General features: G+C 43.3%; 1 protein-coding gene across 1 annotated transcript; it reads left to right on the plus strand.

The window, feature by feature from the left end:
• Nucleotides 1–9,285: 9,285 nt before the first annotated feature.
• On the plus strand, nucleotides 9,286–9,651 carry LOC136837558 (uncharacterized). The gene has a single exon (XM_067102415.1). The coding sequence runs from the start codon at nucleotides 9,286–9,288 to the stop codon at nucleotides 9,649–9,651; it is 366 nt and encodes a 121-aa protein (XP_066958516.1).
• The last annotated feature ends 13,910 nt before the right edge of the window (nucleotides 9,652–23,561 follow it).

The raw sequence follows: 23,561 nt of genomic DNA on the forward strand, positions 1-23,561 counted from the left end.
CATTAAAGCAAGATTCATTCATACCACAATCAGGCTAACTTCTGAACTGGGAAATATCCATATTACATCACAATGCCATTAAAGCAAGAATCCTTCATACCACAATCAGCCTAACTTCTGAACTAGGAAATATCAATAATACATCAAACTGCCATTAAAGCAAGAATCATCCATACCACAACCAGCCTAACTTCTGAAAGTTCAACTTTTCTTGCTCTAATTTTCCCTTCATTTACAGAAATTCTTGTGAAGAGCCCATGACACTAGATATGTGCCTCACTGATATGAATCTACATTACTGTATTTACCAGCACTGAATACACTTTTCCATCGAATAAGCCTCGAAAGTTTACTGTCTATTGTCGACCCCAAAGATTTAGTTCACAGGCCTATCCTAACCCAAGAGGAAGCTTGGCTTTACTACACAATACTCAAACTCCTGTGCATGACCACTGAATGAAATTCAGTGAACTGTATGAATTATACTTGGTTAAAATAGCAAACACAAATTTCAAAGAAAATACATTGAGAGATTCTTCGCCATATCGACAGACAATGGTACACGGGTCAACAGATTGGCAGTAACATGAATGCTGTATATATCATCAATATCTTCACTCTCCTCATAATACTCGTGGCTTGCAGGAACATTACTGGCTGACATTACTAAAATTACGGTATATTAAGTGGTTAACCACCAAATCTTACTATAGCAAAACTACCATAATCAAACCTTTTCATCTAGTACTTCACCGAAATTAATATTTTCAGGTTTTGAAGATTGTTTTTATTTCTAATACAGTATCTGTGTTGTGCAGATTTTAAACTTGCTATGTTCTGTTTGAAGTATTCTGTGCTACAGTGCTATTATTTCCTATTATTATGGTGTTGAGTTTGAGATTAAACAAGTTGCTGTATAGACCTACTACTACTAACAAAAATGACATTTTTATGATAAAATGATGTTTCATTATACTTACCAAAACACTGTAAAAGCTTTTATCTCTTTAAAATCGACACGTCCGAGATATAAATTTTCAAACTTTGTTTGGAACGCTGATACAATTGGCGGGAGACCCAACCCCACCGGATGCCGGTGGGGGTAGCGTGGCAGGAGACATACCCATAAACCCAGGTCAGTTTCATTCTCGGTATACACAATTAGTGAAAACCTGAGATAACGTCTCCCCCTGCGGGGAGGAGGAGGCCTTTACGTTACAGTGTTTTGGTAAGTATAATGAAACATTTTATCATAAAAATGTCATTTTCATTATAATGACTTACCAAAACACTGTAAGAGCTGATTCCACATTTAAGGTGGAAGGGCAGGGGATGAGGTACCAGTTATTGAAAGGTTACACACACACAAAAAAAAAAAGAAAAGGAACAAACTCTAACCATGGGTATCTTAAGGATCCATACCAACAAAAGGGCAGGAGTCACCTTACCTGGTAGATGGGCTTTTGCAGGGAGGTACTGCTGCTGGTTGAAGCTCCATTACCTGCAGAGGCCTTGGGCGTAAGCACTGCTAGCCACTCTGCTCCATAACAACCCAAGCAGTCAGGGAAGTACACTGCTGACTGAGACAAGGGGTGACTTCCTTTTGCTCTTGCCCTGAGCAATTGGAAAGCAACCAGACTGAAAAACGGGTCTCACCGCCTAACCTAAAAATAGTTAAATACATCCCCCTTCCCAATACCCTCGGCAGCTCAACTAGAATGGAGGGTACTCCAGGTGAACTGAGCACCCCCGGCTTCCCATTAACTCAGCAACCATAAAACCACAGGGGGAAGGAAAGATAAGGAACCTACCCCCCTAGTGTGTTCCCCCTAAAACCAAGCCTGCTAACGCAAACAGGTCCTGATACGCAACTTCAACCTCCCTAAGGTAGTTAGACGCAAACACCGACTTCGACCTCCAGAAGGTGCTCTGTGTGATCTGCGAAAGTGACTTATTATGACGAAAGGCCACTGAAGTTGCTATTGAGCGCACTTCGTGAATGTGAGACTTGACTAGGCATGCGTCCTCTTCGTTGATGTGCCTGTGCGCCTCTAAGATGAGTTCCTTGACGAAGAAAGCCAGGGCATTCTTGGATAAAGGTCTGGTTGGATCTTTCACTGAACACCACTGAGGTTTAGAGTTTTGATAGAACGGGCGCCTCCAATTCTTGAGGGATGCTGGCGGGTTGAAGGAGACTGTCCGTTCTGGCCAAAGTTTTGATTGCTTGTATTTCACTAACCCTCTTTGCCGTTGCTACTACCAAAGAAGCCTACAGTGTTCCAGATTCTTGAGGGTCCCAGCCACTGTTTTTGGATGAGGTTCTGAATGGGTAAAGGACTACTAGGCCACGGGGGAGTTGTTTGGACTGGTTGGAAGGAGAGCACAGTGAGGTGCCTTTTATAAATAAAAGTATTCAGGAGTGCCTTTTCCCACGAAGAACTGTGGAAAGTATATCTGGAAAGAGAAAGTCCAGAAAATTCGAGAGAGAGGTGCAAAGAGCAAACAGCATTAGTCAAAATGAAGATATAATGGAAAACCCACTTCCTTGTCAATGGAACCATCTGTGAATTTCACCTCTAACCCTCTTTGCGACTGGTTCTGTTAAAGTAACTTTCATTTAAAAGTGATTTCTTAGTGATCAGGTCATGTTTTCTAAGAGAAAGTTTCTCTCTCTCTCTCTCTCTCTCTCTCTAAAGAAAGTAAAGGTTCGTACCTTGGAGACATTAACCACCTCAAAACTACATCTAAATTCCAGGCAAGGGCAGGTTTTGGGGCCTTAGCTGTGTCTAAGGACTTGAGGAGGTCTGACAAGTCTCGGTTATTTGATAGGTCTAACCCCTATGGTAGAAGACGGAGGACAGCATAGCTCTGTAGCCCTTGATGGTTGATGGCATCAATTTTCTTGAATCCCTCAAGTAAATGAAAAATCGGCAATTTGAGTTATAGACGTCGAAGAAGAGGAGATACTATTTTTTCTACACCAGTTCCTGAAGACTGTCCACTTGGATTGGTATAATTTGCTCGAGGAGTTCCTTCTGCACCTCGCAATAGCCTCTGCAGCCTTTCTTGAAAAACCTCGCGCTCTGATGAGCTTCCTGACAGTCTGAAGCCTGTCAGAGCGAGAGTGGACAATCCCTGGTGGAACTTCATTAGGTGGGGTTGTCTGAGAAGCGACTTCTTTTGAGGGGAGAAGCCTCGGGAAGTCTATCAGAGATCTAGCAGGTCCGGGAACCACTCCTTCCTTGGCCAGAACGGGCAACGAGGATCAGCTCGACCTGCTGATGGAATTTCACTTTGTTTATCACCTGCCTGATGAGCCCGAAAGGAGGGAAGGCATAGGCAAACAGGTTCGCCCAGTCTAGGAGCATGGCGTCCACCAAGTGAGTCAGTGGGTCTGGAACTGGTGAGCAGAACACTGGGAGACGATGGTTTTGGAGGTAGCGAAGAGATCTATTATGGGAGTGCCCTACAGATTCCACAGATCTAGGCACACTTGCGGGTGCAGGGTCCACTCCGTGAGGGAGAGTCTGGTTCCGACGGCTGAGTTGGTCCGCCAGGACGTTCAGTTTTCCCTGCACAAACCGAGGAACAGGGCCACCCTGTTGCTGTCCGCCCACAGAAGAAGGTCCCTCGCAGCTTTGAACAGGGCGAAGGAATGGGTACCTCCTGTTTCCGGATGTAGGCTAGAGCCGCCGAGTTGTCGGCGTGAACAGCTACTGCTTGGCCTGAGACGTGGGTCGAAAATTCCTGGAGAGTGAGGTGAATGGCCAACAGTTCCTTGACATTGATGTGGAACTACTTCTGTTCGTCCGACCAAACTCCTGACGTCCTGAGGTTGGCTAGATGTGCTCCCCACCCAACATTGGACGCGTCTGAGAACATCTGCAGGGATGGTTGTCTTGGGAGGAGATCCAGACCCTCCGAAAGCCTTTCCGGCGACCTCCACCAGAAAAGATGCCCCTTGACGTCGTGGGGAATGTTGAAGACCGTGGAGTCCGTTTGGGTCCTTCTGTCCCAAGAGTCCCTGAGGAAAACTGTAAGGGTCTCATGTGCAGACGGCCTAACCTTACAAATTGCTCCGCTGACGACAGAGTTCCCAGGAGAGCCATCCACTGACGGGCGGAGCAACTGTCCAGGAGAAGAAACTTCTCCACCATCTGTAGGCAGGAGACCCTTTGGGGGGACAGAAAAGCTAGACTGTCCAGAGTCATCCCCAAATAAAGAATCCTCTGTGAAGGAACTAAGCTCGACTTTTCCGTGTTTATCAGAATCCCTAAGTCCCGAGCTAACCTTAGGGTTCTGTGAAGGTCCTCCATGCAGCGGTCCCTTGATGATGAACGGAGTAGCCAGTCGTCTAGGTACAAGGAGATCCGAACTCCCTCCAGGTGGAGCCAATGACCTATCGGGGCGAGAATCCTGGTGAACACTTGCGGGGCTGTCGACAGGCCGAAGCAGAGGGCCCGGAACTGGTAAACTCTGTCCTTGAAAACAAAGCGAAGATACCTCCTGGAGTCCTGATGTACTGGAATGTGGAAGTAGGCATCTTCCATGTCGAGGGTCACCATCCAATCCCCCAGAGTTAGTGCCTGAAGAACTGAGCGGTTCGTTTCCATGGAGAACTTGGTTTTCACTAAGTACATATTGAGAGCACTTACGTCGAGAACTGGCCTCCAACCCCGATGACTTGGGGACTACAAACAGGCGGTTGTAGAAACCTGGGGTTGACACGTCCTGCACTACTTCGATGACCGCTTTCCCTAAGAGAGACCGGACTTCTGTCTCTAGGGCCGAAAACTTGACTGAGCCTCTTGAGTATGCTGTCAAGGAAATGTGAGAATTGGAGAGAGGAGGAGGTTGGGCGAACGGCAGACAGTAGCCTAGCTGGAGCACTTGCACCACCCACTGATCTGCACCTCTGTCTCTCCATTCCTCCCAAAAGAGGCTGAGTCTGGCCTCCACCGGTGCATGGAGGACAGGGATCCTACTTACTGGTATGACGACCTTGTGGCTTTGAGGAGAACTTGTGACCCCTGGAGTTGTAGCGGGACCTTGGGTAAGGTTTGGACCTGGAGTTACGAAACGGATGCCTGTTAAGAGGAGATACCATCTTGGTCAAAGGAGCGGGAGCAGGCCTCGGTCTGGTGGAAGACAGACAGGATGTGTGACGACGCCCTCTTATCCATGGCTGACAGGGCGTCTTTCACTACTGCTTCTGGGAAGAGGCCCTCCTTGTCAAAGGGTGCGAACATCAAAGCCGTTCTCTGCGAAGAAGTCACAGCCTTAGACAAGAACGAGCACCAAGTTTCCCTCTTCTTCAGAGTGGCCATGGCGAAGAGGGAGGAAATTTCGCCTGCCGCATCATGGATAGCAATATCAGTGCAGGAAAGGAACCCCGTGATTTTTTCCAAGACGTCTTCTGCGAGATTAGCCTGCTCCACCTGTTTGAAAACAGCTCCCATTGACCAATCGATATAGCTGACAATCTCTAGGAGCTTGAAGAGGTTCCTGGAAAAATGTTCTACATCTAGGGCAGAAAAAGAAGGTCTTGGCTGCCTCGAATGAAATGCGTCTTGAGGGGTCCACAAGGGAGCCAAAGTCCCCTGTGCTGAAATTGCAGATCCCAGTGAAGGAGAAGCTCCTGTGCTGTAATAATTTTGCCTCCTTTTCGACAGCTTTGAAGGAGGGCATGCAAATGACGACTTACCCGAGGACCTCTTAGCTTCCAACCACGCCTCTACCTCTTTTAATGCTTTCTTGGAAGCGGTGGAGAGTACCAACTTGGGAAGTGAAGTGGCAGGACCTTGTTTTCCCAGGCGCTTAGCGTAGAAGTCGGAGAAGAGGGGGCTGTCGGCTGAAAATGTTATGGTACGACTGCAGCAGAAAGCTGAGTAGAGAAGCGTAATGTGAACAAGGCCCCAATTCATCTGGGCCTTCCTCTTCACCAGAAAGAATCGGTTCCGTGCCCAGACCGTCCAGGAGTTGAGGAGGAACGACTACTCTATCCTCGGGAATACCAAGGACTTTGCGGACTACCTTTTCTAGCTTCCCTTCCAACAGAATAGACTCCTGGGAGGGCGAGGATGTAGCCAAAGGCGCAGACACTTTTTTTGGGGAGGTGTTGTGCTGTACAAAGACTGTATAATGAATTAGTATCACATGAAATGCAATTATACTACCTTTATATGTAAAGAAAAATTTATCTTAAACACTCATTTTTGATAGAGAAAACAGTAACAAACAGGTGTCGCTTAGTGAAAACCTACAAAGTGTGAGCATATTTTGCATTTGTTTCATTGTACTTTGTCGTATCATACCTAATAAATAAATGAATATATCAAAAGGCAATTTATTGTACTTTGGTGCTATAAAAAAAGATTCGGTATGTATCAAGCTATCTTTTGGTGAATTAAAATATTAAAAATGTCTATTATGGCTAGCTTCAACTTGTGATATGGATGCATTACTTTTAAATAAGGTTTTTTCTTAACATCCATTACATTACAACACTAACTTTAAAATGTCAAATTTATTAATGTAGCACTAAGATATGGTTACACAGTGATTAAAAAATTACTATACAATTTGCATGGCCTGTGAGGGGAGAGAATCTACCACAGACCAAACCTGACAACATCAGTAAAGCGACACTAACCCCTTATGCCCCTAAACACCACAATCGAGAATTTGCCCGAAGTAAAATTGCCGTGACTGTGGCACCCCAACTATTTCTGGTCTTTTACCTACCTAACGTTTACATCTGACAATGTATTTTTGGAATAGAAGTAGAGGGCTGTCATTGGCTAACAAGTTTCCATGGCAACCTGCCAGCCAATCAAGTTTCCATTTTCTTCTTGATGAGAAGGAAGCAGCCTCTAGTTCACATAAATCTGCCGACATGTGACAAATGTGTGTTTTTAATGCATCATTAATAAAGTGGTTTGAACGCATAGTTAATACCGTTCTATATGTTAATCAATATATGAAGAATAGCATTGAGTGGATTTACTGCACAGATGTTTCCTTTCTTCCAAAGGAAAATTTTTTTCTGTTCCAGTCTATGCTACGTTTATGTACGTTAGTCAGGGGAAAAGTACAATCTTTTTAAGTTTATTTTTCCATTGTTTCATAATGTATGATGATGTAATCAATTTTTTTTGGGGTGCTACTATAGTATGATATCTAGCATCCATTTCCTACATCTGACCCCTCAGGGGCTAGTGCTCAACACAGCAAAACAGTGTAGGTGACAGTTTTGCCGTGTTTAGTACTAGCCCTGGGGGATCAAACAGTTTTGTATATAGTTTGAGGAAGTAACTGCCATAGGCCTTAATTGGGCTGTTTGGTAGACAGCACCCTAATTTTTGGAAGGTCGTGAATAGCTCGGTATGTATACTATAGTAGCGCCTTTTTTTGTTTTCCAGTGTATAACTTTATTTCTTAGTAGGTATATTTTCTTTATAATATGTCCAAGAGGGGACATGAAGTACACACTTGAATAAGACCATTTCTGTCAGATAAAATTATTTCAGATCATTCTGTGGTGCAGTGAATGTAACCCCATTTTTTTTTTTTTTTTTTTATCATTATACTTCTAGGTTAATAGACATGGTCTTATTTTTGGAGAATTCTTTTGTTTCAATACTTCTACCAGACACTTCAGGTCTTTAGCTTCATTTTGATATATAAGTATATCGTTTCACTATCAATAAAAAAAAAAAAATTTCCTTCAATATTTGCTATTTTACTCTGTCTTCTGGCTCCAGCAAAAAATCACTACCTCATGAGCATAAGGGATAAGAATTTGTGAAATGAAGTCTCTTGCTAATCAGATAACCTACAGGCCTACGTGTTATTCCCTTAGGAAAGCCTGTGTTCATCTCCTCATACCAACAGGCTACAGTCCACACAATAATAAAATCACAAACTACTACTGCAGCCCTATAATTCAGCAACTACCAGTTTATGTGGACAATTTCTGTTGGCGATTGTAGGGCACTGCGCCCCTCTGGTTAGACTACTAATTAATGTGCAAAGTAAGTGATGTACTGTGTTTAGTACCAGGCCCTTGGGGATGAACGTAAAGACATGAGCAAAAGACAAAACAAAGGACAAAAAACCAAAAACAAATGAAATGCAGTAAATACTCTTGTCTGCGACTGGCAGGAACCAGGATCAACAGTGGAATGGAATACTGTATAGAGTTTTGACCAAAGGCCAAGCACTGGAAGGAAATTGAGAGTAGGTAGGTTTGAAAGGTGTAACCAAGAATGAAAAGTGGCAAAAACTAAATAAATCTCAAGTCAATAATGGAATGCAACAGGGCTAGGGCATAACTCATAAGCGACGTGCTGCAGTGTCCCCTGACAGCAGTGAGATATGCAAAGGGTACTGCAGAAGTCACGACTGCAGTTAAAGAAGCTGGTGAGGAGAGGATTGGAAAAAGAAAGGAAAGATGAGAATTGGAAATTGGAATGTTGATAGCATCACAGGAAAGGGAAGAAAGTTGGTTGACATCATGCACAGAAGGAAAATTATGATTCTATGTATACAAGAGACCAAATGGAAGGGGAAAAGTGCAAGAAAGCTTGGAGAAGGATATAAGGTTCACTACATAAGGAAGATACAAGGAGAAATAGGGTAGGAATTATTCTCCATCCAGATCGGCAGGAGAATGTCACAGAAGTCCAGCATATCAGTGACAGGCTCATGGACTTCAAGTTTATGAAAGGTAAGAGTGAGTACGGCATATCACCTGGGTATAACCCCTCAACAAGGGTGCAGTGAAGAGGAGGAGGAATTCAGAGGGAAATTAGAATATATAGAAAGAGTTCCAAGAACTGAACTATTATAGTGTTATCTGGGGACATGAATGCCATGTAGGTGAGAGTTCTGAGGCTTTGAAATATACATGGAGGAAGAGGTTTAGGAAGAAACTAGGAAGGTGATAGATTGTTGGAATTAGCAAAAGCAATGAATCTGATATCTTGAATACACAGTTTGCGAATAGGTGAAGTCACCTGGTAACATACAAAAGTGGACAAAATGAGACAAATTGATTATGTTTTGGTTAGGAATGAAGACGAGAAAATCATTATGGATTTTCAAGGTTATTCCAAACGAATCTGTTGTAGCTCCACATAAATGGTAGTGGCAAATTTTAGGTTGAAAGCAATAAGGAAAAGAAAAGTACCAGCCAGGAATAGGAGGATCAAAACTTGGAAGCTGGTGGGGAAGAAGGCAAGAGTTCAAAAGTGGAAAGGGTCAGAAGAGAGATATGTAAATGGAATGTCAGAACTGCTTGAAGAGATATGGGATGAAATGAAAGGGATTGTGGTTCCAGCAGCAGCAGAGGTGTGTGGAAGGACAAGTGGTAAGCAGCAACAGGAAAGAAAAACATACTGGTGGAATCAAGAGGTTCAAACAGCTGTGAAGGAAACGAGTATAGCCAGAAGAGGGTGGGATTATGATGATAACCAAACAAGAGAGGAGTACACACTGACAAAGAGGGAAACAAAGAACGGTAGTGACTGCAATGGAAGAAGCCATAAGTGGTATGAGAAGATGGGAACACCAGAGGGAGAAAAGATAATATACAGAATTCCAGAAGTGAGAAGAAAAGACTGGCAGGATGTAGGAGGTAGGAATTATTAAAGATGAAAATGGAAATATTTTAACCGAGGAAGAAGAGGTCAAGACAAGATAGAAAGAATATTTTTCACAACTATTAAACACTGAGAATTAGTGTGAAGAACTGGAAAATGTTCCTCCAGTACGACCAATGGCAAACATCAGTGTGTGTGAAGTCGAGAATGCTATAAAGAAAGGAAAAGTAAATAAAAGCTACAGGAAAGTCAAAAGTAACAGAAATGTCTAAAGCATTGGGAAATCTAGGCGAAGAGCAGGTGCACACAATATTAGAAAAGATCTGGGATGTGGAGGAAATGCCAAGGGACTGGAATGATAGTTGGACAATTAAAATGTATAAACAAAAAGAACTGTTAAGCAGTAGGAACTACTGTACAGAGGAATAAAGCTTTTGGAGCATGTATTCAAGATACTAGAAAGAATAGCAGAAGGAAAGTTGAGAGTTGATAGATATACATGAGCAGCAGTTTGGGTTTATGAGAGAGCACAGTGGATGCTATTTTTATAGTTAGACAAGTCCAAGAGAGGTATTTAGAAGGAAACAGTTAATTTTACGTGTTTTGTGGATCTTGAAAAGGCGTATGACAGGGTACCAATGGGTAGTTTATTGGGGTTTGAGAAAGAGAGGAGTACCAGAGAAGTTGGTAAGGTTTGTGAAGATGTTTGAGGGGACAAGAACAACTGCAGACAAAATATGGGGAGACTGAGGCATTCCCTGTGGAGGTTGGCCTCCATCAGGGATCAGATCTGAGTTCATTCTTGTTTGTTGTTGTTAGGTTCGACATCAGAAAAAGGAACAACAAAGAACTGTGGGAACTGATGTTTGCTGATTTAGTCATTAAGGGGAATGCTGCTGACTCCATAAGGCCCCATTATAAAGTAGTGCTGACTCCATAAGGCCCCATTATAAAGTAAGTGCTTATGATTGAAGGGATTTGATTCAAAATTTTACCACTTATTCTTCAACTAATAATGAATATTTTCAATGTGGGAAATTTAGAAATTCGACTTCTAAGTTCATCTTATTTTGCATTTGATAAAGATTCTAAAACTTAAAAAATATGCAAAAGAAAATTAACTTCCAACGTAAAAAATCGAGGTATGTAGTTATACTACACTCTGTAAAAGTTTCATCAAATTTGGTTGAGTCTTCTTGGAGTTAGAATATCACTAATATAGGAAAACAAATCCCTTACCTAGATATGGGCGTTCCGGTGTTGTTGGTATCCCAGGCGAGACAATTCCCGTTTGCTTCTTCCCTCTCTTGTAACAAACTTACGAGACACAATCATTCAAATTTGTCCCTCATAAGATGGTACTTCTCTTGCTTATGGCAATGGAATTGCGTGAATGCACGATGTGGTACGAAAATCCGAAAAGGAAATGTGTCACAAAGCACTAGGATATTGCTTGAACCAGAACCACACACAAATCAGATGGTTTATTGGTAAAACCTGACTGTTTGGAACTGTTATGTACTTTTACCATTTCATATTTCCGAAAATACGCAGCAAAAATATGTCAAGAAATATAAAATACCGTACAGTATATGTATACTAGATACATATTCACGCTGATATACTTTTTGAGGGAGAGAGCCAGTTTTTATCATTGACAATGTGTATTTTTGTAAGAAAGTAAAAGTATATTTCACACTTCTACCTAAAAAGTCATACAGAAATTTTGCAATAATTTTTCGCTCAATACCGCTCAAATGCTGGTAGATGTGGTGAACAAAAATGTAAAACAATTAAAAAAAAATTTTTTTTAGCAATACTAATGTTTCAAGACATTTATTTAAGACATACAAGTCCCAAACTGTAAAAACTAAATATCGATAATGACTTGAAACTCTGTGATCAGCGAGCCCCTTAAAGCAGACACAGAGGAACTACTGCAAAAGAGGTTTTTAGCATGGAAAGGAACCTTAGAAAAGAAAGGATTGAAAGTGAACACTGGAGAGACAGAGTTAGCGATTAGTAGTAAAGAATGACATGAACAAGTAATCATTCAAGTGGAAGATGGTACACTGCTAAAACAGAACGACGAGTTTAACTACTTGGGATCAATAACAGAGGGAGGTACTGAGAAAGCAGTGAGTGAGTGTGAAAGAAGCATGGCAAAAATGGAGAGAAGTAAGTGGAGTTGTTTAAGACAAGGAAATGCCTCAAAATGCTGATTTATAAGACAGTTATCAGGCCTGTACTATTATATGGGGCAGAAACTTGGGCACTTAAGAGGAAAGAGGAGGGACTGTTGGAAAGAACAGAGATGAGGATGGTGAGATGGGTTGCTGGAATATCACTACTGGAAAGGAGGGAGAGTCAAGATATAAGAAGAATGTGTGGTGTATGTAATGTAAAGGAGAAGGTTAGGGAAGCTCGTCTGAGATACTATGGCCATGTTCATAAAAAGAGAGGAGGTGGAACCAATCATGAGTTAAGAACATGACAGTGATGCAAAGGAGGAGTGTGGGGCATCAGTAGATCTGATGGATGGATGATATTAGGAGGGATAAGGGTGGGTGGGACTGGGGGAAGATGCAAGGAATAGAAATACTGCAAATGGAGAGAGAAAGTTGACTCGAGCAGCCGACCTGCTATACAGTGGGACTGATAAGGTCGAAAAAAGAATAAGGAGGTGGATAGCAGTATGGAAGAAAGATGAATGGAGCTAGAGCAAATGGAATGAAAGGGGTTGCAGCTAGGGGCCGAAGGGACTCTGCTAAGAACCTTTAGTAATGCATACACTGAACCACATCAGGTGCACTGATGGCACTACACCCCTACGGGAAGGATGCGATAGTAATCTTTAGTTTTATAGTCATTCTTCTCAAGACCTTGTATGAGTGACTTTTCCAGGTTGAGTATAGGTTAGTGAAAGTCGTCCTAAAAACAAATTCGCCACACTAGAAGCTTCCCTAAGAACGCTGTAATCACCATACTCTGTGACTTCCCAAGTTCAATCTACTAGAGAGCAGGAACGTTAGAAAAGACTGGAAGTATCGCTAAAACTTTAATTTAGCCTAGTTATGCGGCCTGATTCCTGCCAGTCGTCGACCAGGACAAGTTCCTCATACATAAGATGACAACTTTTCCTATAATTCCAGGACCTGACCTAACCAGATCTTGCCTACCTAATCTAACCTAGGGGGATGTGCCCTGACCTAGCCGAGGGTGCTTTGCCTCCCTGGACCCCCTCAAAAAGGCAGTAACCTGTCCTGGTCGGCACTGGCGGGAATCAGGCAGCGCAACTAAAGTTTTGGTAGATCTAAGCCGGCTGTCCGCGGTGAGCTAGGCTATGACAGTTGACATTTTTCTATAGAACTTTACCAGTTGAACGAGAATTTAAAGTAATATTTTGGCGGTCAAAATTAAGCAATAAATTACCTTAGAACTGTAGCCGACGGTAAAGAGGACCCGCTGGGAATCAGGGTTTGGGGTGGGGTAAAACCCTTTCGAGAATAGCTAACAGTAAGGGGGACCTGTTGGGAATTCGAGGTTTTGGGTGGGGTAAATAACCTGGGAAAAAGTTTGGGTACCTTATTGTTGTATTTCCTGTTATATATGTCATTTGGAACACGAAAAACAAACGTAAAAAGAAGGGCAAATAAATGGACAGCGGGAGCCATTCCAAAGGCACTTTTCATTCATTACTAGTATTGCTGATTCTAAGCCTTAACACGCATGCACTAGCTTTCGGTTCACAATCAGCTGGCAGTTTTCTGCGCTTAGTGAGACTCTGGCAACTGACGAATCTGACGTTTTCCTATGTTATTTTAATTGCTAGACAAGAATATTACCTCTTGCCAGAACATACAAGAGCTTGCCAAGAAATCTGAAGTGCAGATAAGGCATGCAGCGCCATTCTGCCATGGCCACCTAAGTTGAAAGCGGAAATGGTAATGGTTTGTTAACTGATTACAAAAGCTTTGAACAGCGTGCAGTAGAGCTAGACTATGGCAACGGACGTTTTTCTATGTTATTTTACTTGCTTTAAAAGAGTTTAAGGTAATATTTTGCTGGTCAGCTGCTGCTAAACTGCAATTTACCCTTGAGCTGTGTGCAACCGACTGGTACAGACGTGCAGTTTTCAATTGTCAATTACATTTTAGTTACAGCCGACTGCCAAAATGTTTTAAATTTATGTTTAGCAGGTAAAATAACAGGAAAACGTCAATTGCCATGCCACCACGGACAGCAAGCTTAGAATGACCAAAGTTTTACCTAAGAATCTATGACTGAGGGAGCAAGGCTTCCACTGAACAGGAGGGGGACATGGCACCCCTTGTCTGCGGATACAAGTGAGCCTGGTAGGCTATCAAGGCAGACAACTCACCTGGTAGGATACTCAACTATTCACAATGACATGCTTTATACAATTCAACGAAGGCCACATATGGGTATAGGACCATGTCCATGTGGTGAGCACCCTTTCAGCTACCCTAATGCGTCTCACAACACGGGTCAGGTCAATACAGCCTACGTCCTACCCTGTGGGGTTCAACCTAGCCTAGTAACGAACGAGGATACTAGGTTGTCGTCAATTTCGTATTATTGAACGCAAAACGTTTCTTTTCCTACCGGTATTGGGCTAGGATATGGCCCAACTTCGCTTTCACGCAAACTAGGCCTACCTTGGGATATGCTAGCCTATCTGGCAACAACAATTTCACCTACGTCCTGCTACAGTATTCGTTAGGCTCAAGTTAAACGATGACTAAAATTTGTGGTTCTCTTACCTTAAAGAATGTCGACAGTCGAAGAACGTCAAAAATTTCAAGATAGACGGGACCTTTTAGGAACGATGACAACCACTGCCGACAGACTACGAGTCTACGACGTCTTTTACGGTTTGAGACTTCGAGCCCGTTTTCGCCACTCCACGTCCAGGTTTCCCGTGACGTCACATCCGCTATGATCACCACGTCATGTCAAAATAGCACAACACTCCGAGTTTCCATGCATTTATTCATAATTATAATATAATATAACATATAATATCATACAATACAATATAATATAATGCAATATATATTTTTATACAATAAAAATCAGGCATCATCAGTATAATACAATGCCAGTACACCTGTTTTCGATCCATAAACCCAAGAGTTTCAAATTCAAATAAGCAGAATTTTGAAACACAAAATAAAGAATAGCAATTTTTCAGAACAATTTATTTATTTATTTGATGTTCTTTGAACAGTAAATAAATTTTTAAATTGTATCTGAGGTAGGTTCTCTATAACGGCACTCCATTTCTCATCATTTAACGCTTCCTTCTTCATAATTTTTGTATGCAACTTTCTATATAATCTCCGTTACCCAAACGTTATTCTTCGGAATCTTGAAATTTTGGTCTCTTTACTGTTCAGTTTTCAGCACATGGAAATTATTCAACTTCTAACCTCAATCCCACAAACACATTCAACAATACCACAGCGGTTATTTTTTTTTATTCAAGGATGAACAATAATCTGAATTAAAAATTACTTTTTGTTCTCCATTCTCTACGTAAACCCATCCAGTGGATTTCTCCCTTTATTCATCTTTGTCCTTACTTTCCTTCATAAGAGTACGAGCCCGGGGGCTGTTGGGACTGCAGACGTCGACCCTCACCCAATAAAAAAAAATTTTTTTGGCAGACAAATTTTTTGGGCAGAGTAGCCAATGTAGTTGGGCCATTCAACTGGCAGATCGTGAGATAAACCCGGTCCATGAGTGTTTTTTTTTTTTTATTTCATGTATGAAATTTTACTTTTCCCTTAAAACGTAATGCCAAAACTGTTCTTTTCTGTACTTTTTAAAAATATTTTTTAGTTCTTACTGCTTATAAATAATCTCTATTTACACCATTCAACCACTGCAATTTATTTCAGTAACAGCTATTATTTATTTAGTATATTACATTAAAAAGTATAACCCATATTAATTACTCAGTTCAATTTTATATTGTAGGCTTTATGTAATACTTGTAAATGTGGATGAAGTTTAGCAGTTAACCTTCATTTTTACAAGATGTGTAGAACAAATTTACAGTGTCCTCATGGAGTGTGGTTTCTTCCTTCACACACAATGTGTGTATATGTATATGTATATGTATATATATATATATATATATATATATATATATATATATATATATATATATATATATATATATATATATATATATATATAATGTAATTGCTTGGCTTTGCGGGCAAAATATATTTCAGGCAGAGAGAGTTCAGGTCCCCCAGATAAGAAGAGTCCCACACACTTATGCTTTCCTTATGTCCCTAGTTATCTATATTTTGATGGCCACTCCAACGCCCTCGTTGCTTATGTAATTTTCAATTACTGTTACTTTGGTTAATTAACCAATCAAATGGTATGCGATTCTGTCAAGTTTCTTAAATGTTCTATCAATAACTATCTTTATCATCATCATCTTTAATGTTCTTTGTTTCAGATATTCCATGTATGGGATTAATAAGTCCTATTCAGATTTCTGTTTTCCTATTTCCAATTTTATACTTGTTAACTGTTTACCAAGCAGCTCTCTCGGTAAGACTGGCAGAGTAATTTCAGTCTTACCTACGAGTCTATAACACCTTCAGTAGCTTTTAATGAAACAAAATATTATATAAAAACTATGAAAGAGTCCAAAACAATTTGTAATGGATTTAAGACATAAACAGTCTTGCAATAACTGGTTTACCACCAATAAAACTACTTGGAGATTATCTATTAAAAACCTCACGTGCTAACTTGTAAAGTCCCCACTCAGTGCGTTCTCTATAGAGAACATCCCGTTTTCTGCAGTGCCTTCACATCGACCTGGGGTCGATCAGAATATATGTTTATCACCATAGGCTAATTGTAAACTGTATATCTATTGTCTTTCTAAACAATCATGCTTTATGTACACGTAACGAATTATTTATGTTATGTGTCAGACATTATTGATCACTATGTTTTCTGTATGAACCTGTCCTGTTTTTGTAAAGATTTAGTTTGACCTCAGGTCACCTGTAAATTTTTGTATCCGTGGTCTCTGCGAAGTACGCAGATGTCCGCATCCCGCTTTATAAGCGGCTCGCTTCATGAATAAACTAGCAGTATGGAGTGTTTCCTGGAAGCCATTAACGGACCCAAATGGCGACTAAGTCTTCGCCCAATGAACCTTACCCACGCCCCTACCAGATTAACTACGGCGCTCTAACAAAGCATTCAGGCATTTACCGACCCTCATCGGCAGGTCGCCAGCGTCATTAGCGGACCCACACGGCACACTCCCCAAGAGTGTATTGGCGCGAGTATTCCCTCACACTCCAAGTGAGAGCGCGAAATGAGCATGGACGTGGATATTCCCAACCATGTACAAATTACTGTAAACCTCTCGGAGGCAGACACCTCCCTCTCGCAACCCCATCCCGCGTTCACCTCCACACCGGTACCTGTGCACCACACAATGACCCCCGACGGACCAACCAAAGACGGCCCTTAACATAAAGCTGCCACCATTTACCAGGGAGAACGCAGTGTCCTGGTTCTATAGGGTCAAGGGGCCGTTCAGGGTAGCAGGCCTAACGGATGCGGTGTTGAAGGCGGACATTGCCATCAACAAACACCCTCCCGGAGGAGATATACAATAAGATCGCCCCTTGGTTGATGACAACATCGGGCCCCGCCACCTTCCAAGAACTAAAATCCACTCTCATCGAGACCTGCTCCCTGCCGACCTCTGAGAGAGCTGCCTGCGCCCTCGACCTTGCCCTCAACTCCTGGTAGGAGGAAACCTCTTGGAAGCATGGCACACCCTCCAGGACCTCCTCTTCCTCCCTGGGACTGACAGCAGCAGCAGGCGCAAAGAAATCAGCCTTTCAAGGGAGATCTTCCTGCGGCAACTACTGCCGGAGGACCATGGGCAGATCACGGACACGTATACCCTGCCAGTCAAGGACCTATTCAGGGTGGCGCAGCAGCTGACGGATTCCACAAAGGCGGCTAAGCAGGCGTCCACACCCACACACTCCGCCAACTGCCTCCTGCCGGAGGACCCCACCACGGGGCCCGTCAACGCTATCGAGCAGAAAAGGCCGTCCCACCAGCAGAAGAGGGAGGGGCCAGGGCTTTGCTATTACCAACGGAGGTTCGGGAGAACTGCCCGGAGATGCGAAGCCCCTGCCCTTTCTTCCCTTCAAAAAAACGGAGGCGGCAGTGGCCAACCACACAGGCCACCATGGCAGCAGCAGCAAAAACACCCAGGGGCCCCTTACCATTAGGGTTCTACGTCCGCGATGTGATCTCTGGCAGGATGATGTTGGTTGACACTGGAGCCATGCGTTCAGTGTTCCCGCCTTCAGGAGAGGACTGCAGACGCCCACTGGACCAGACTACCTCCCTGACAGCCGCAAACAGTTCCCCCATCCTCCCCTACGGCACCAAGCTCCTGTCGATCTCCATCCTTGGCCAGAGGTACAGCTGGGAATTCATCATCACGGACGTCAGGACCCCACTCCTGGGGCGGACTTCCTCACCCACTTCGGACTGGCAGTCGACGACGGCCACAAACACCTGCTGGACATCGCACCCCACCAGTACGGTTCCCTACTGAAGAAGTTCCTGGAGGTCTTCAAACCCGAGCTCCGCCAGATACCTGGGACTCCTGCAAAACACAGGTGTACCACTACATCAAGACGAAGGGCCCCCGACGCATGCAAAGTTCCGACGGCTTCCCCCGCAGCACCTTCAGGAGGCCAAAAAGGCCTTCGCTGAGATGGAGAGAATGGGCATATGCAGAAAGGCTCCCAGCCCGTGGGCCTCCCCTCTTCACATGGTGCAGAAAGCGGATGGCACCTGGAGGCCCTGTGGTGACTATAGGCAGCTGAACCTTGCAACAGAGCTCGACCACTACCCCCTGCCAAACATGCTGGACCTGACGGCCTCTTTCCATGGGGGCAAAATATTCTCCAAAATGGATCTGTTAAAGTCTTATTTTCTGGTACTAGTAGCGCCGGAGGACATCCCCAAAACCACCATTGTCACACCTTTCAGGTCCTACGTCTTAGCCTTCTCCACCTTCGGCCTGAGGAACGCGGGCACAACCTTCCAGAGGTTGATGGACAGCATCCTGGGGGACCTGGACTTCTGCGTCTGCTACGTTGAAAATATCCTAATCTTTTCCAGATCCGGGAGGAATATCTGCGACACATCTGGAAGGTCCTGCAGTGCCTGCAGGAAAGTGGCCTCATCGTCACGTTTGACAAGTGCACCTTCGGCATCGAAAAGGTGGAGTTCCTGGGCCATGAGATATCCCCAGAGGGTGTCCGCCCAATGTCATCGAAGGTCGAAGCCATCGAGAAGTTCCCCACCCCTACCTCCCTCAGGGCCGTACAAGAATTCCTCGGGATGGTCAACTACTACAGAAGATTCATCCCGGGGATTGCTCACACCATGGCCCCCTGACGGAAGTCCTCAAGGGATGTCCAAAGACCTTAGTATGGGGCCCCAACCAGCAGGCTTTCCTCCTGACGACGGATGCCAGCATTGTTGCCTGCGGAGCTGTCCTGGAGCAAGTCATCAGGGGGACCCCTCAGCCCATCACCTTCTTCAGTAGGAGGCTAAACCCCACCGAGTCCCGCTACAGCACCTTCGACTAGGAACTCTTTGCAGCATACCAGGTGGTACAGGACTTCAAGTTCCTCCTGGAAGGGACGCCCTTCACAATTTGGACTGACCACCAGCTGCTGGTCCATGCCTTCACGAAGCTGGGGGACACATGGTCCTCTAGGCAGCAGCAACACCTCGCAGCCATCGCGGAGTTCACCTGCACCATCAAATACCTCCCGGCAGGAAGAACCCAGTAGCTGACGCCCTCTCGAGGATCGAGATCAACTCAGTACAGCTCGGGATCAACTACGAGGACCTCCCCCGCGAACAGGCTGCTGACCCTGAGACCCCAGCCCACCTTACAGCCGTCACGTCGCTGAAGTGGAAGGACGTGCCCTTTGGCTCAGGAGGATCAACATTACTGAGCGATGTCAGTTCCGGACGCCCCCGCCCCCTGGTGCCTGCCTCCAGACGTCGGCTGGTCTTCGACATCATCCACGGCCTATCCCACCCCTCCGGAAGGACAACAGCCAGGCTGCTGACGGAGAAGTTTGTCTGGCACGGCATATGGAAAGACGCGACGGCCTGGGCAAGGCAGTGTATGCAGTGTCAGACAAGCAAAGTAGTACGGCACACCGAATCAGAAGTGGGCGAGTTCCCCCAGCTAAAGAGACGCTTCGGGCACATCCATGTCGACATGGTGGGTCCTCTTCCCCCATCAGGAGCAGCCAGATACCTTCTGACAGTCGTTGACCGCTCCACCAGGTGGCCCGAAGCTACGCCCATGGAAGAAGCCACCTCCAGACAGGGGACCCACTTTCCTGTCCAAGCTGTGGACCGCCCTGGCATGTGTGATGGGGACCACTCACCATAGCACCACTGCCTACAACCTGGCAGCCAACGGAATGGTGGAAAGATTCCACAGGTCTCTGAAGGCGTCCCTCATGGCTCGTTGGTCCTCCGAAAATTGGAAATACCAGCTGCCCTGGGTCCTCCTTGGGTTGAGAACCACCCCCAGAGCCAACGGCAACCCCTCCTCAGCGGAAAAAGTCTACGGGGAGACCCTGGTAGTCCCGGGGGAACTTGGTCGCAGAGGACAGGAACGACACAGTGACGCAGAGGCTCTGTGACAGGGTTGGAAAATTCACCCCCTGCCAAAGGACATTCACTGACAGGACGTCCCCCTTCATGCCCCCTGGGCCATCCTCTGCCACCCACATCTTCAACAGGGACAACGCCGTACACCCACCCTTAACTAGACCCTACAGAGGACCTTTCCTTGTATTGGAAAGGACCAAGAAGGCATTCCGAATAGCCATCCACGGGCGGGAAGACTAGATATCTATAGATAGTCTCAAACCCTCATTCCTGGAGGAGGACAATGGAGGCGGACCCCACAGCCTCCTGCAGGAGGTGGCACCCCCTTGGACAGCCCCAGGCGCAGGAAGGAGGCGTGGGTGTCCCCGGAAAACCCAGAAACCAGACAGAAAGACACCCCAACAAACCGATCCAGGGGACACCAAGGAAGGCGACCACCCTCTCATGTTGACATCGAGAAAGCGAGGCCCTCTTCATCGCCCCAGCAGATACCTACTTTGATCAGACATTGCCTCCGTCTTGTGGGGGGAGTATTGTAAAGTCCCCACTCAACGCATTCTCTTTAGAGAACATCCCGTTTTCTGCTGTGCCCTCACATCGACCTGGGGTCGATCAGAATATATGTTTATCACCATAATTGTAAATTGTATATTTAATGTCTTTCTGAACAATCATGCTTTATGTACAAGTAACGAATTATTTATGTTATGTGTCAGACATTATTGATCACTATGTTTTCTGTATGAACCTGTCCTGTTTTTGTAAAGAATTAGTTTGACCTCAGGTTACCTGTAAATCTTTGTACCTGCAGTCTCTGCGAAGTACGCAGACGTCCGCATCCCGCTTTATAAGCGGCTCGCTTCATGAATAAACTAGCAGTACTTGTCTTCCTGCTCATTATTTCGCACCTCTCTCACAAAGTTTATAAACGTGAATGATATGAGACTTAATGGATTGTGATATGAAAGATCAATCATGCAAACCAGAATAATGGTATGAATAAGTGATGGTAAATACTGAAACCTAATAGATGTAACATTCCTTCAGCTGTATAAATACCACTGATCTGTACTTCTTAATTCATTAACTGTCAATTGAGGGGAAACAGTTGTTTCTGAAATATAACACTGTAAAAGCTACCCTCTTTGGTGATTTTATGGGCTTCCTTTATTAGATAATATATATATATATATATATATATATATATATATATATATATATATATATATATATATATATATATATATATATATATATATACACAAATTAGTAAGGAGGTTTCATATTTTCCATCTTTACTTTTGCTCCTACATGTATGTATATCTATAGATAATCACAAATAACCATAAAGATAGAAACTTTTGCTCCTACATGAAAGATCACAAATAACCATAAAGATAGAAAAGAAGTGAAAAAAGTAGCAAAACAGGCATTGGAAATTATGAGGAAAAGATCAAAAGCAGTTGCACAAGATGTTTGTGGCATTTATTTCCAATTACTTCAATGTTTTCAATTTTTATTTTCATAATTATATATATATAATTATAAAAATTGAAAAGGGCATTGAAATAATTGGAAATAAATGCCATAAACATCTTGTGCAACTGCTTTTGATCTTTGTCCTCATAATTTCCAACACCTGTTTTGCTACTTTTCATCTTTCACTTCTTTTCTATCTTTATGGTTATTTGTGATTACCTGTAGTCGTTTTAGACAAGAAAATGACATTAAGGATCAAAATGAAGATTTATAAGACAGTTATCAGGCCTGTACTATTATATGGGGCAGAAACTTGGGCACTTAAGAGGAAAGAGGAGGGTCTGTTGGAAAGAACCGAGATGAGGATGGTGAGATGGATTATTGGAATATCACTACTGGGAAGGAAGGAGAGTCAAGATATAAGAAGAATGTGTGGTATATGTAATGTAAAGGTGAAGGCTAGGGAAGCTCGTCTGAGATACTATGGCCATGTAATAAGAAGAGAGGAGGTGGAACCAATCAAGAGAGCTAAGAACATGCCAGTGATGGGGAGGAGGAGTGTGGGGCATCAGCAGATCAGATGGATGGATGTGGTGAGGAGGGATATGGATGAGGTGGGACTGGGGGAAGAAGATGCATGGAATAGAAATAGATGGAGAAAGTTGACACAAGAGGCTGACCATGCTATATACAGTGGGACTAATGAGGTCGAAAAGAAGACATATATATATATATATATATATATATATATATATATATATATATATATATATATATATATATATATGTGTGTGTATATATGTGTGTGTGTGTGTGTGTGCATATTTATGTATATATATATATATATATATATATATATATATATATATATATATTACAGTCAAACTGTGAAATCAGTCATTTAGTGAAATGACTGAAATTTCAGGCAGATAGCGAAATGCATTTGGGGACATTTGATCCCCCAGGAGCTAGTACTAAACACAGCGAAACAGTGAGTCACCTACACTGTTTAACCAGGTTTAGTACTAGTCCCTCAGGGGTCAAATGTATTTCACCGTGTTTAGTACTAGCTCCTGGGGATCAAATGTCCTAAGTGCATTTTGCTATCTGCCTGAAATTTCAGTCATTTCACGAAATGACTGATTTCACAGTTTGAAAACCATATATATATATATATATATATATATATATATATATATATATATATATATATATATATATATATATATATATATATATATATATATATATATATATATGTATGTCTTCTTCTTTCGACCTCCTTAGTCCCACTGTTTAGCAGGCTCAGCCATTCGAGTCAACTTTCTCTATCTATTTCTACTCCTTGCATCTTCTTACCCCAGTCCCACCTCACCCATATCCCTCCTCACCACATCCATCCACCTGATCCGCTGATACGCCACACTCCTCCCCATCACTTGCGTGTTCTTAGCTCTCTTGATTGGTTCCACCTCATCTTGGTTCTTGCCGACAGTCCCTCCTCTCCTAAGTGCCCAAGTTTCTGCTCCACATAATAGTACGGGCCTGATAACTGTCTTATAAATCTTCATTATGAGCCTTAATGGCATTTTCTTGTCTAAAACAACTCCAGTTATTTCTCTCCATTTTTGCCATGCTTCTTTCACTCTGTCTCACTGCTTTCTCAGTACCTCCCTCCTCTGTTATTAATGATCCCACATTATTTGGTAGCAGTTACAGTTGAGCACTATAATGAGATAT

Source organism: Macrobrachium rosenbergii, chromosome 4, assembly GCF_040412425.1.
Source record: "Macrobrachium rosenbergii isolate ZJJX-2024 chromosome 4, ASM4041242v1, whole genome shotgun sequence".
NCBI lineage: Eukaryota > Metazoa > Arthropoda > Malacostraca > Decapoda > Palaemonidae > Macrobrachium > Macrobrachium rosenbergii.

Coding starts and splice junctions, on each gene's coding strand:
- LOC136837558 (XM_067102415.1), top strand. CDS start 9,286: ATGTCAGAACTGCTTGAAGAGATATGGGATGAAATGAAAGGGATTGTG.